The 13,589-nt window shown below is 35.2% G+C and overlaps 1 protein-coding gene across 2 annotated transcripts; it reads right to left on the bottom strand.

The window, feature by feature from the left end:
• Positions 1-848: 848 nt before the first annotated feature.
• LOC115982274 (probable pre-mRNA-splicing factor ATP-dependent RNA helicase DEAH4) lies at positions 849-9,938 on the bottom strand. Of its 2 annotated transcripts, XR_004089582.1 has the most exons (17): positions 9,527-9,938; positions 8,437-8,529; positions 8,227-8,331; positions 7,817-8,034; positions 7,107-7,159; positions 6,848-6,964; positions 6,185-6,276; positions 5,772-5,858; positions 5,188-5,402; positions 5,000-5,092; positions 4,473-4,596; positions 3,825-3,972; positions 3,375-3,444; positions 2,434-2,594; positions 1,968-2,143; positions 1,499-1,858; positions 849-1,399 (listed from the first exon to the last, which is right to left on the bottom strand). XR_004089582.1 is itself a non-coding variant. In XM_031104827.1 (16 exons), exons 1-16 carry the CDS (start codon positions 9,724-9,726, stop codon positions 1,708-1,710), a joined length of 2,103 nt encoding a protein of 700 aa, XP_030960687.1. In that variant the 5' UTR covers positions 9,727-9,938; the 3' UTR covers positions 849-1,707. The 2 variants fall into 2 exon arrangements, 1 of the variants encoding a protein (XP_030960687.1); XM_031104827.1 differs by having other exon boundaries at positions 849-1,858.
• Between the last annotated feature and the right edge of the window lie 3,651 nt (positions 9,939-13,589).

Genomic DNA, 13,589 nt, shown 5'->3' with positions numbered 1-13,589 from the left:
CAATAAGGTGGCTATTGAGTTTAGCAAAAAAAAAAAAGTGGCTATTTAGTACGAGCACCAACGAGTATTCTCAAGTGTGCAAGTAGGATTTCCACTTAAGACTCATTCTTAAAATAGTTCTGTTCCGCCATACATACTTTGGATTGAGGAATAAATAGCACTTCCAATTTTAGGGCTTCGGAAATGTATCTGATTTTTGTTTTGATAATTCCCACTCATCTATGATTTTTATCGTTGCATGGATTCATGCAAAGAGTTTTCTGTTGCTCTTCTTTGCATGAATAGATGCACGAGAAATCTCTTGCATAAACCACGTCTAGTTTAAAGTGGTATGCACCTTACAAGAACTTCATCTTCTTTTCAGAAATGACAACAGCATTTAATTACCAAAACAAAATCTAGTTTAGAGAAAGTGTGATTCATAACGTTGGGAACCAGAATTGTTTAAGGGCATGCAGTTTAAACACAAACTGCAGTTCCATGCAAGCTGAAAATAAAAATGGCATAGGTGCAACCGTGCAAGAAAATGGCAGCAATTTTTTTTTTATAATATAAATTTCCAATGCACATAACTCCACTTTTGTGGGATATCAAAGAGGTGATTAATAAGCAACCTTACCCCCAATTTTTTTTTAAGAGGCTGGCATTCATTTCAGATACACACAAAAATGTAAGCAACCTTGCCCCCAATTTTTTTTTAAGAGGCTGGCATTCATTTCACACACACAAAATGCAGCTCACAGCCTCACAGTGACCCATAACCCAAAAGGCATGCAGAAGTAGATTACAAGACCAAATAGAAAACAATTTATGCTGACCAAGAAGAAAATTGACGAAGAATTTAAAAATAAAAAAACATGCTGCTTTGCATAGATCAAGAAAGCAGGTTGTGTACAAAAATGGAAAACGGCATGCAATTTAGCTACACAGAGATCCAGCTTAGAGTTGTATATTCCCACTTAGAAAGCATAAATTGGGATTCCTAAACCTGTACACCTGCTGCCAAGATAATAGAAACACTATGACAGCAAAATGTACATAGTGTTACAGTAGGTACATTGCAGAGGTTCTTTTTCTATTCTTTGGAGAAAGAAAGATTGTGTTTCATTTGTATAGAATTTGTAAATGTACAGTGGAAGTCTGTCAACTGCTAGCATACCTTCAGCAAGAAAAAAGGAGAAACTGCTATCATACCTTAATAGTTGATCTTGATAATACGCCAACACAGCAAGAAGACCAGAACAAACATGCTCCTTGTAAAAAATGACCAAATTTCAGCTCAGAACTAGTTTCAACCATAGGTGTTCTGGATTCACATCCTCCAAAGTCTGATCATCACAAATGCGTAATCATGGGTGAGGTTGAACTGTAGGTGTGCTGGATCCACATCCTCCAAGGTCTGATCATCACAAATGCGTAATCATGGGTGAGGTTGAAATACCTTTCTTTTTTCTTAAGGGTCACACTAATGTCAACAATCATAGTTTGCTGTACTTACCAGGATAACTCTCCTTTTGGCACTCATAAACAGAAAACTTGTTCCCCATAAAAGAAATGACCTTAGCCCAGCCGCTGGGGCTGCCAAGCCCACTGATATATCAATATAATAACTGATAAATAAGCTCATTTCTTTGCTTTAAAAACAGAATATCATTCTCCAACTGCTTGGACTCTAATTTCACGGTCATAAAAAGTGGTAATAAAAGCTCATTTCTTTGCTTTGCGAGCAAGAAATCGATCCCTAGCTGCCTGAATTCTACTTTCGTGGTCATCAGGAACCCCAGCAATGTTAACCTCTTTCTTTGGCAAGTCTGAGAGTTTTCCCTCAGTTCCTTCTACTGTAAGATCAGTCCCACCACTGCCCCACACAAGCCAAAAGTCTCAAGGTCAGTCAACAATGTTCATGTGCAACCTTGAATTGGGAAAAAACCAGTTTCACCTCTAATAAACAAAAGTGACTTACTTACCTCAGTTTGTTGACATTTATCTTCTTAACCTTGTTTAAAATGGGCATGACCCAATGAATTTCTACAGCACATACATTACGTAAGTATGGGCGTGAGGTTGCAATGAGCTCATGGTAGACAACATACTCTGGAAGCTTTCCCTCGTCATCTGGTTTCAGCACAGAGGATGGGTGCACCTAAAATGAACAATAATTTACCTTCAGGTTTCTTAAAACACAGATGACTTGAAAAATCACATCCATAATATGGACCACAGGTCACTGCTTAACTAATTCAAACAAAATAAAACTTGCCACAATCACTTTCCTACTCAAATCAAGCTTTTGAAAGTGAATTTGGAATGAAGGACAATCGTTCAAAAAGTTGAATCAAATCAACAAAATTTTTAGATTAAGGCTATGCTTAACTAGGTCTGGATAAGATAGAGTAGTATAACTAACACAGACTAGATACCAAAGTAAATTACCTGAACTACTTGGGGCTTGAAACCTAGAGTTCGATAGCCATTGTGATGAACCATTCTCTCAGCAAGCTGATTTGCAAAACCTATGCACAATGCCTTCCTCAAATTACGGTAATCTTGCTCACCCTCTTTCCATCTTCCATTAGCCCGAACATCTAGTGATCCTGTTTTCCAGATGCCAAATACCACATAAACCATTAGAAGAGCAAAGAAGGAGAATAACATCCAAAAAGGTACCAGCACACAAAGAAAACAGTAATAACTAAAATGACAGAAATCTGCAAGGAGTATACTTCTAGACTCCAAAGAAGGTAAAATTTTGATGTATTTTCTTCTTCCATACTAGATTCTTCTTTGCCCCAACTCCCACAATGAATGCAATAGACGTATGGGGGATATTTGTGCCATTTTTATTCTTGGTTCAGTAAGATATTCTAAAATAAGAGCTCCTTTGAACAAAAAAACTTTGGGTGTGGAAATCTTTCCAACCAAACTAATATGTGTTTTCACAGCCCAACTGAAAGTAGATATTGCCAATTTACTGAATATGGACAGACAGGAAAGTGTCAAAAACCATAAAATCCAGCCAGCAGAAAAAGATTACTTGAATAATCTTTCAGATTCCACAAATTAATAGCAATATCAACAATATACATGTCAGAGAATCAACAATAGTCTATGAATATGGTTTTGCCATACTAACACTGAAGAAGCTTGATATGAGGTGCCAAATGGTATCCCCTCTCCCCGTTACAATTTCTTTTTAATTACTTTTCCTTTTTGATTAAGTAAACCCTTATAACAAGAACACAAATTTCAACATCAGAAGTAAAGCCTGCATTAGTTTTGCAAAATTAAAACCTCAACATTAACATCATCAAGGTATGATTAAATAATCAATATGCTTCAAATTTGTAAGCTCCTCAATTCTATAGAATACTAACCCTTTGCTATTTTCTGCATTATCTGAGATAACTGTTTCCGGACATCTTTGACAAACAACATCCCCCGCACCTACAATCAGAAAGTTTGACAAGCATTATATATTAGATCAGGATTGAATCTATCCTAAATTTCTAATCATTATGCATCTAGTCAATTTGGTGGACTTCCCTTCATGCAACAAAGACACTGGAAAAATAATGACAACCATATATGCTCATCAAGTACTCACAGCAGATTCTTATTTGTCCAAGAAAAGCAACTAATGAAAGGATTCATGTAATATAAGATGAAGAGTCCACAAGGATCTGCCCTACTTCATGGCTGTAAGTTCATGATGCTTGTGTGGTGTAACTTCACCTCAAGAGCTTAGTCTTGCATGATTGATATGACTCATCTCATACAGGCAGCTAAGTATTGCATGTTTTCTGAGAAAGAAAATAAAAGAGTACCTGCAAGTTATGGTCTTTGCACCAACCAATATCATAGTTAGTTCTATCCCATTCCTCAAAAATCTGAAGCAATTGGATGTGATCACCCCAGCCAGATCCATCAGGAAGGTCCAAGTGAGTGTGTTTCCTCTTTTTCTCAGTACTCTTGCTGCAAGTGGAGACAAAGATATTATCATCTCAAAGAAAATTCATAGGGCCACATGAAAAGTTGCAGAGGCATAAAACTTCAATAAATAGCTATTGTGATGTTACTGATAAAACTGCTTCTTAATTCACAATGGCTGAGGATCCATTAGGTAGCGCTTTTTACAGCTTCTCCAAGGGTGATTTAGCATTTAAAAGGCTGTATATTTCCATGCAGCCTTTTTGGTAAGGGATTTTTTGTAGCTTCTTTAAAGCAATTTAGGCTTTTCTAGGCAGCTTTTGCAAAGCAACCCAAGGGTTGTCTCTCAACGCCATTGCAGTCCTACAAAAACTAGCCCTGAGTATTTTTAATTGAGAAGAGGGGCCCCTAAGTACTTGTAGACCTAACCATATTAGACATGCAGTGCCCACTGTTCAAAAGAAGGCAGTGTTGACTAGCTAGCTACTACATGTAAAATCTTGGAGATAACAGGAAAAACTTTTATAATATTTCTAGGACTTCACCTTCGACCAGGAAGCAACATAGTTTCTGCTGATAACATGGCAGCAACAGTCAAAGCCTGGAATAAGCAACCACACTCATTTGCCTCCATTAAGGTTCTTGAGAGTGAAGGTTCTAGTGGAAGCTCTGCATAATTCACAGAAAATACTCAGTGAACATAGAATGTTCATATGCAAATAGAAATAATTTCAAAAATGGAGAAAAGCTGTCAAAGTAGTTTCTCAAGGAATAAATGCTAGGCAGATAAATCATAATCAAATGCACCATCAGAAACACCTTCTATGATGACACTGGTAAGGGAATGGATGATGATGAATAAGACTTAAGTATCACTAAAAAATGGTGTTCAAATGATTTCAGTGTAAAATTAGAAAGATAAATAAGAATTAGCTACGCCATTGATGGTGAAAAAAAAAAAAAATTTTAAAGTAATTATGGTGATGATAATTTGAGATTACTAAAATACTTATATTCTACAAGATGATGGCTACATGCTTATAAGTTATAACAGTCCCAGAGAATCTTTTACCAGCCATTACTCGTCCAATACTTGTGATCATCCCATTTTCATCAATCGCATCAATGAGATATAATTGCTTCAAAGCATCTTCTAAAGACTCAGCTGCAGCAAAGCCAACCAGATTTTATGACTTTATCCAAGGAACCCCAGCTGTATGCATGAACATTGAAGAAAACGAAGAAAAAATTCCTTCTTACAGGAAGGGGGATCAAGAAACTCAAACTTGAGAATATCCATATCAGAGAGGTCCAATGATTTCAAATAAAGAACACTTCCAGCAAGAGAAGATCTCTGTATTTCAGGAACTGTTACATCTAGGAAGTCATCATTATAAAGTATGGAAGGGTATAACCGATAGCACTTCCCAGGACGTGTTCTTCCAGCTCGACCTGCCCGCTGATTAGCTTGCACTCTGCAATTATATAACCCAATGTTTAATGATAAGCAATAAGTGCAACTAGCACAATCAATTAGGCAGTACAGAAAATCATCTATAGGGATAGCTACTACAAACAAGTATTCTGCTGATCAAAAAAAGGACAATTACTACAGCCTATCTGATCTCCAATGCTCTACCTTTGGCCTAAAGTAAGAATTGAGCCTTGAATCATTTCTTCTTTAACATGCCACATCTACATTGTGGCTAAAACAATCACCTTTTCTAATTTATAAAAGGTATTTTATTCAGGCACAATCAAGAAACTTCTAACAGGACATAAACTCAATCACAAGGGGTAGCATAATCAGTTGGGGACCACAGCTCATGAGATTTACTGCTTACTTGCTAATTTGAACAACATCAAGGGAATACATGCCGGTTGATGGGTTGTATTGCCGTTGCTTGACATAACCAGAATCAATAACATACCTATCAATAATACAAAATTTGGAAATATCAGTGAACTGTGTAACCAACCTATTATGGCACAATCAATATACAGGATCATAATAAGCAAAGCATAGCTATAAGAGGAAAACTTGACTGAATTTCATAAAAATAGATACAGAGAGAGCGGAAGGAAGGGGGTGCAAACAAGGGGGGGGGAAGGGTGTCTCTTTAATCTTAAATAGATGGAACACACGTTGCATAAATAAACTATAAATAACAGAATGAATGTAGTTGCCAAATAATAAATTTTTAGAATGAATGTAATTGTCAAATAATAAATTTGATACAAGTATCAAGTATCTTACACGACACCATCAACTGTCAATGAAGTTTCAGCAATATTTGTGGCAACAATAAATCGCCGGCAATTCGGAGGAGGAGGACTAAATACACGCACCTGCAGAGTCATAGAAAATCCCATAATCATGTTATTTGAAATCAGATGCATTTAGGATTTAAAGTAGTAATAGATAACCAACAATACTTCCAATAAAATCTCATAAAAACCCCATTTAATCATAAGACTTCACCACATTGATATGATTGTATAAATGCAGAATCAGGATTCCAGTTAGGCAGGGCATAAAATCACACACCTATTAATGAAAAACACTAAGGCTCTTGTTTTCCACATTTAACAACCCAACTACTCAGTAGTTAATCACTAAAACATTTATCATGTTAAACTATTAACAAAGATAAACAACCCATTGCAGTTAAAAGTGTTTATATGATGCATTATGTTCTGGAAATAAAATGGAACCACATGCTTTTTTTCTTTTCTTTTTTTGGAAAGGACTATAAATTTTGTTCTCATTTCCTAATGCTACAGATACAAACTACAAAATCTGAAGGTTAGCTGGTCTAGAACAACCCTAAAGTAGGAGATACCTTAAAAGCAGGAAATATTAATACATGATTCAAGTTTCATCAAGAAATTTAAAACACACAAGAATGAAAAAACCTGCCTGCATTTCAGGTGGCAAAGAACCATGAAGGGGAAGGATTATGGCATCCAAACAAGATCCTTCCTCAAGACTTTGAACTCTATCCTCCAACTTTGATACCAACTTCTCTATATCATCCTGTATAAAATGCAACCTTTTCGATTAAAAGAACCACGGTACAAGAAGAATTCAAATAAATAATTATACTCCATAAGTAGAAGTCACAAAAGTGACCCATACACCCCAAAAAAGGAAGAAATGAGAAAATATAAAAGCTCACCTGTCCAGTCATGAATATTAGGACATCACCTTCTGGTTCTCGAATGTGTATGTCTGTAAAAAAAATGGTCAATAAGACCTCATCATCTAGTCCAAGATTGAAATTATAGCAAAATGAATGGACAGCCATAGCATAGAAAAAAAAATGTATTCACAGATCAAGGTTAACATGAAATGTAAACAAGAAAATTTGAATGGTTTTCCTTTTATCTTGAAGGTGCTTAGAAGCCTAAAATCAGCAGGAAGATGCAGCTCAAAAAGCTTATTACCTATTAATGCAAACTCAAAAAAAGGTAAAAAGTATATAAAACATCTAGATCAAATCACTTAAAGTTGAAAAGGAATGAAACTTTAAAAAAATTAAACTAATTTGAAAACTTCATTCTGTAACAGATGAAGGAGAATAATAGAGAACAAAACAAAACAAGTAACATATACAATCAAAAAAAAAGATATTGCAGAATATTAGAAATTTAGCTAATCCAAACTCCAACCCAATCAGGTCAACCAATATCTGATTCACCAAGTTACTACTACCGATATACTGATATTAGGAATCTTGGTCATCATCCTCTGAATTACCATTTAACAAATATTCCATGAATACACCACAGGAAAGCAAGACCAAATGTATCTATAAACAACAGAAACAGGATACTCAAATTTATAGTACATTATCATGATATGAGTAGACAAATAGTTAAATCATACCAAGAGCTGTTTTCAAAGATGCTTCAAGATAGCTGGTAGGGCGCTCATTGCTGTACAATATTTCTACAGGGTATAACTTCCCTGGGACACTTAGTATGGGGCAATTTGAGAAAAAATTTGATACTTTTTCACCATCAAGAGTTGCCGAAGTGATAAGAACCTTTAAATTGGAGGCACGCATTCTAACCAAGCGTTTCATTAGTCCCAGCAATATGTCCCTGACAAAAGAATATGTCCATAATTGTAGTGTGTACTCAAAATGCAATATAGGCAAACCAGTATGCATCAAAAGTTGAAACACATGGAAATTCACATTATTTAAAATCTAGGAACATCATATGGTAAAGACTAATAGCACAACATTCAACACAGAAATGGCATAGAACAAGGCATAGAGAGTTAAATCTTACGTGTTCAGACTCCTCTCATGAGCTTCATCCAATATGATTACTGAATACTGGCTAAGCTCTGGGTTGGACAGACTTTCTCGAAGGAGGACTCCATCAGTTAGATATCTGGGCAGTTCAAAAAACCATAATAAGGGACCAAAACACTCAACAAGAGTCAAATGACAAGTATAATTGAAGTCAATCTCATTTAATCAAAAGTAAATGCATTACTTAATATGAGTCCTTTCCGAGGTTCTGTCTTCAAATCGGATGGCATATCCCACTTCATCCCCAAGATGAACCCCAAGTTCCTGAGCAACCCGTCTGTGGACATTAAATCATATAATGAGGAACCACCAAAAACCCAATTAAAAAATAAATAAAGTTTTACAAGATATTGTATTACACTTCAGATGTTTCTTAAGAAGATACATTATTATGAGTGAATGAACCACAAAGACACTTCTCAAAACCAGAATTAGCACAGCCAGCTAGGGCAACAACTAGGCAATAATTCAGATTTCTTGTCCTCTCATGTGCAGCATAACCTATATCCATTATTATGTTGCCAAGGAATTGAAACAAATCAACAAAATAACATGATTGGGCATCATTTTCTATATAATTGTCTCCAGCACCATTTACACTTGGGGATAATTACAATTTACCACCTTAAACTACACACCAAACTACACTTTGCACCCTAAACTTTCAAAATGCACAGTTAGCACCCTAAATTATAACTCATGTTACACTCTGCACCTCGCCATCAATTCTGCCATTATCTTGGATGGAAAACCAGAGTTTAGGGTACACAGTGTAATCAAGAGTATAGTTTAGGGTGGTGGTAAAGTGTTATTTCTCATTTATTTTTAAGGGATTGAGAAGAGGGGCAATTAGGTCCTTTTATGTGATGCCGTTCAGATAACAGCAGAATTGACAGTGGGTGCAAAGTGTAACACGGACTGTGCAAACCGTGCATTCTAAAAGTTTAGGGTGCAAATTATAATTTGGGGTATAGTTAGGATGGTTAAGTGAAACCTGAGTTAACTAAGCAAATTAGTGCAGTATGAGGCTGAGTTCAGTTGAATTCAATCCTTACTATTGGAAAAGGCAACATTCATAATTCTAACCTCTTTTCATTTCCTCAACATTCCAAGAAGCCAAACAGAGCATAAACGATTTTACATAAACAACTTTAATAAACAACAATATCATTATCAACTTCCTTCTTCTTCTTCTTTTTTCACATCAAACGGCCATCACAAAACCCTAAAACCCCAATTCTAACAAGTGAAGAAAGAATTCTTGGAAACTCTACCTGGCGACTGAGACTGCAGCGACTCGGCGAGGCTGAGTGACGCCGATGATTCCAGACTTGGTGTAGCCTCTGCGGTGCAGAATCTGAGAGAGCTGGGTGCTCTTCCCCGAACCGGTCTCTCCGATAATCACCACCACCGGGTTCCGGTCCACCGTTTCTACGATTTGCTCCTCGAATTGGAGGATCGGAAGGTTCGCCATTGATGAACCAAAAAAATTGCGGTTTTAGAGATTTTTCTATAGTGTAAAATTTAGGGTTTTTGACTTTTTAATTTGTTTGACTGGCTTATAGCTAAACCGTTGTGTGTTAATTGACCGAGGCGCGCTTGCTCTTTCTACAGATTTTTAAAAGCTTGGGGGTAAATTCAAAATTTCCCTATAGTGAAAAATAATACGGAGTAATAAAAATTATTCCGCTGCCGGGACTCGAACCCGGGACCTTCTTGCGAAGGCCGGAAATCCAACTTTACTTTGCTACAGCGGACTCTGTAATCAGAGGTGCCAGTAATTTATTTATTCACTTGCTCGTACATTGAGATCAAAGGGTTAATTAAGGGCTCATTTGATAATAGGGACAATCTCACTTTTAGTCCCTATGTTTTGAAGTTTTTTCATTTTTGTCCCTACATTTTATTTTTTCTATTTTTAGTCCCTAAAACCAATTTACGCTTTCCGTTTTAGTCCTTTCCGTCAGTCAACCAACAGAAATAGCTGAGGTGGCAGCCGGAACAATTAAAATATTATAAAAAATGCCACATCACCCTGACAAATCAGCATATATATTTTAAAAATTAATTTATTAATTTTAACTAAATAAAAAAAATAAAAACAGAATTAAAAATCAAAATTCACCTTAATTAAGATTGTTCTTCATGTTCTTCAGATTGTTCTTCATTTTACAACTTGTTCTTCATGTTCTTCCCAAATCAAACCCAACAACCAAGAACTCAAATCCATCACAAGAACACAAACCCAGCAACCTAAGAACTCAAACCCAGATCATTAAGACATAAATGAAAACAAGAAGAAAAAACCCAAATTCAACACCTTAGAGATCATCAAACCAAGCAAACTATTCTCTCATCTCAACCAACCCAAACAAACATATTCTATTTCCTAATCAACCAACCAACAAAATCTACATCAAAACCTCATTTCCATCAATAATACAACAAATCAAAATCTACATCAAATACTCATGTGCTAAATGTTAAATCAAACCCCCAAAAATAACAACAAAATCATTTTGCTGGGCTTTCCATCGGCCCACTTGGAGGCGAGTGAGTGCTTCGGTCTTGTGTGGCTCTCCAAAACGGTAAAGCTGTGGTTGATATAGCTGCTGCTGGGGCAAACGATGAGGTAGCCGCCGACATCGAAGATAACTCAACAAAGAGAGGTGCAGAGAGAAAGAGAGAAATATGACAGCTGAGGTTAACATCAAGCAGCCACCATACTAATCACCATGTCTTCCTCCGCCGCCGTTGTTGTTGCTGGAGTTGCCATTTCCGTTGTGGGTTTTAGGTTTCATGGCCATGTGAAGAGCTTGGGTCTCTTCAGTCAGCAAATTTTTCGGGGTTTGATGAGGGAGGAGGCGTGAGGTTTGTGGGTAGTGGGTTGAGAGCACGGCGGCGATAATGGATTGGGAGGTTGAGCTGAGATAGTGAGAGCTGATGTTTATGGGTTTGTTTTATGGAGGATTTGATTTTATGGGTTTGATGTTTATGGGTTTGTTTTATGGATTTGATTTTATGGGTTTGAAATGTATGGGTTTGATGTTCTGGGTTTGCTAGAGATTAAGGGTTGGGTTTGGGTTTGTGTTCTTTGTGTTTTGAATCTTTGAAGGTCTTTGTATTTTGTAGATCTGTGCTCATGTTGGCATGTTCTTGATTTTTTAAATTTCCTCAACAACCTTGAGGAAGAACTTGTTCTTCATGATGGCTGGGAAGAACATATTGTAAAGAAATTTTTTTTTTTTTAATTTAATTTCTTTTTTAAATGATTCGTTTTTAATTTTTTTTATTTAGTTAAAATTAATAAATTAATTTTTAAAATATATATGCTGATTTGTCAGGGTGATGTGGCATTTTTTATAATATTTTAATTGTTCCGGCTGCCACCTCAGCTATTTCCGTTGGTTGACTGACGGAAAGGACTAAAACGGAAAGCGTAAATTGGTTTTAGGGACTAAAAATGGAAAAAATAAAATGTAGGGACTAAAATGGAAAAACTTCAAAACATAGGGACTAAAAGTGAGATTGTCCCTTGATAATATTATTTTAGTAATATTGTTCGTATTTTTTGAAAATATATGTGGGTAAAAAAATATGTGAAAATGCGTGTAATGTTATTTAAACAACATTTTTTAGTGTTTAAACAATATTATACGTATTTCCATACATTTTTTCATTCACACGTATTTCCATAAAACAACAACAATATTATTAGAAATCTCTTACCAAACAGGCCCTAAATCTTGAAATTTTAATTTAATTATTAGTTGCTAATATGTGGGATGTCCTAGATAGGTAGCAACAGTTAAATATCTTCACTTGTTTCTATAAAATATAAATATATATATATATAGAGAGAGAGAGAGATGGGTTCAAGTTACACCTGGTGTAACTCTTTAAAATTACACATTTTCTAAACCATTAGATTTAAGTAAATCTAACGGTCAAAAAAATGACTCATTAATACTATACTCTAATTAGCATTTCATTTATTATCATTTATTTAAGACATTCCAAACCAATATTTCTTACCAAAAACGAGTTATATGTTCTCTCTCCTCCTAGATTATAGATGATTCTGGGGAGCCACCATGTATTATGTTAATTGTTGAGCACCACGAAGTCAGATTGGTTACCTGTCTTGTTGCAAAGACTCTTTGTGGCCGATTTTTTTTTTCATCAGTAGCCTCTTTCATAAATAGCTTGATTGAATTGAAGAATTTTCTATGTAGATCTGGTTTCTCATATTGCAAAACCAATCTTGGCCAACTCCATTCCTAGTTCCTACTGCTTTTTTGACCTTGTAATCCTTGCCTTTTGAAATAATAATTTAAAAATAATTATTATGATAAGCTAAGTGAAAGAGATGATTACATTATCACGTAGAGTGTTTTAGAAAGACTCAGCCATGAGTGTTTTTCCAATTATTTTCACCCTTAGACCTATTATTTTGGCAGACCTCAAACGAAATTGGTTATAAATATTTTAGAAAAACTTAGCCACAACAATTGTTCTCTAGAATTATTGTGACTTTGGCCATGAGTGTTTCTTAAAAAAATGTTGTTATAGCACTAATTCCAGTACCTTGAAACAATGGTGTTAGAAATCAATGATTGAGGCTTAAGTGCATAGAACCAAAAAGACATGTGACAGAGAAAGGAGAAAACGATGACGGTGGACAAGGGAGAGTTCAATGCTGTTTTTTTTTTTTTTTTTTTTTTTTCTACATTTAATATGAAGAGTTAATGCCAACCACTAATTTCTAGGGAATAATTATGACATAGCAAGAGTGTTTTCTAACTATCAGATCTAAGAAAAATCTATGGTCTTAAAAAGGTGTAACTCTTGTGAAGTTACACGTGTAACTTGAACCCATCTCATATATATATATATATATATATATCTTTTCATATCTCAAATGCTACAATTAATTGAAAACTAATTAAAATAAATCATTTTAGTTCAAAATAAAGGTTAAAAATAGTCTAAAGTACTACTGGTCCAACCTAAAGTCATAACCCCTAGATCATAAACCATTTATATTTGCTACTTCATATTTAAATCTAAATCAAATTTCCTTTCAAAAAAAAAAAAATCTAAATCAAATTTTACTATAAATCTACGTTACAAACCAAATCAAAGCAGTCATTCAATACCGTAAAACATCAAAAACAACAAACTAAACAAAGAAAAAAGAATACCATAAGTACAATATGGTTGGAGCTATGCTGGATGATCTTGCTTGAGTTTTTGATTATGTTAGCAACAGGCACACCAATTTTAGTGTGTCTAATTCTATATGCAACTGCCAAAGAAAATATTAAAAAAATTCTT

This window comes from Quercus lobata, chromosome 3, assembly GCF_001633185.2.
Source record: "Quercus lobata isolate SW786 chromosome 3, ValleyOak3.0 Primary Assembly, whole genome shotgun sequence".
NCBI lineage: Eukaryota > Viridiplantae > Streptophyta > Magnoliopsida > Fagales > Fagaceae > Quercus > Quercus lobata.
Note: the sequence above shows the minus strand (reverse complement) of the source record. Positions and strands in the feature narration are given on the sequence as shown.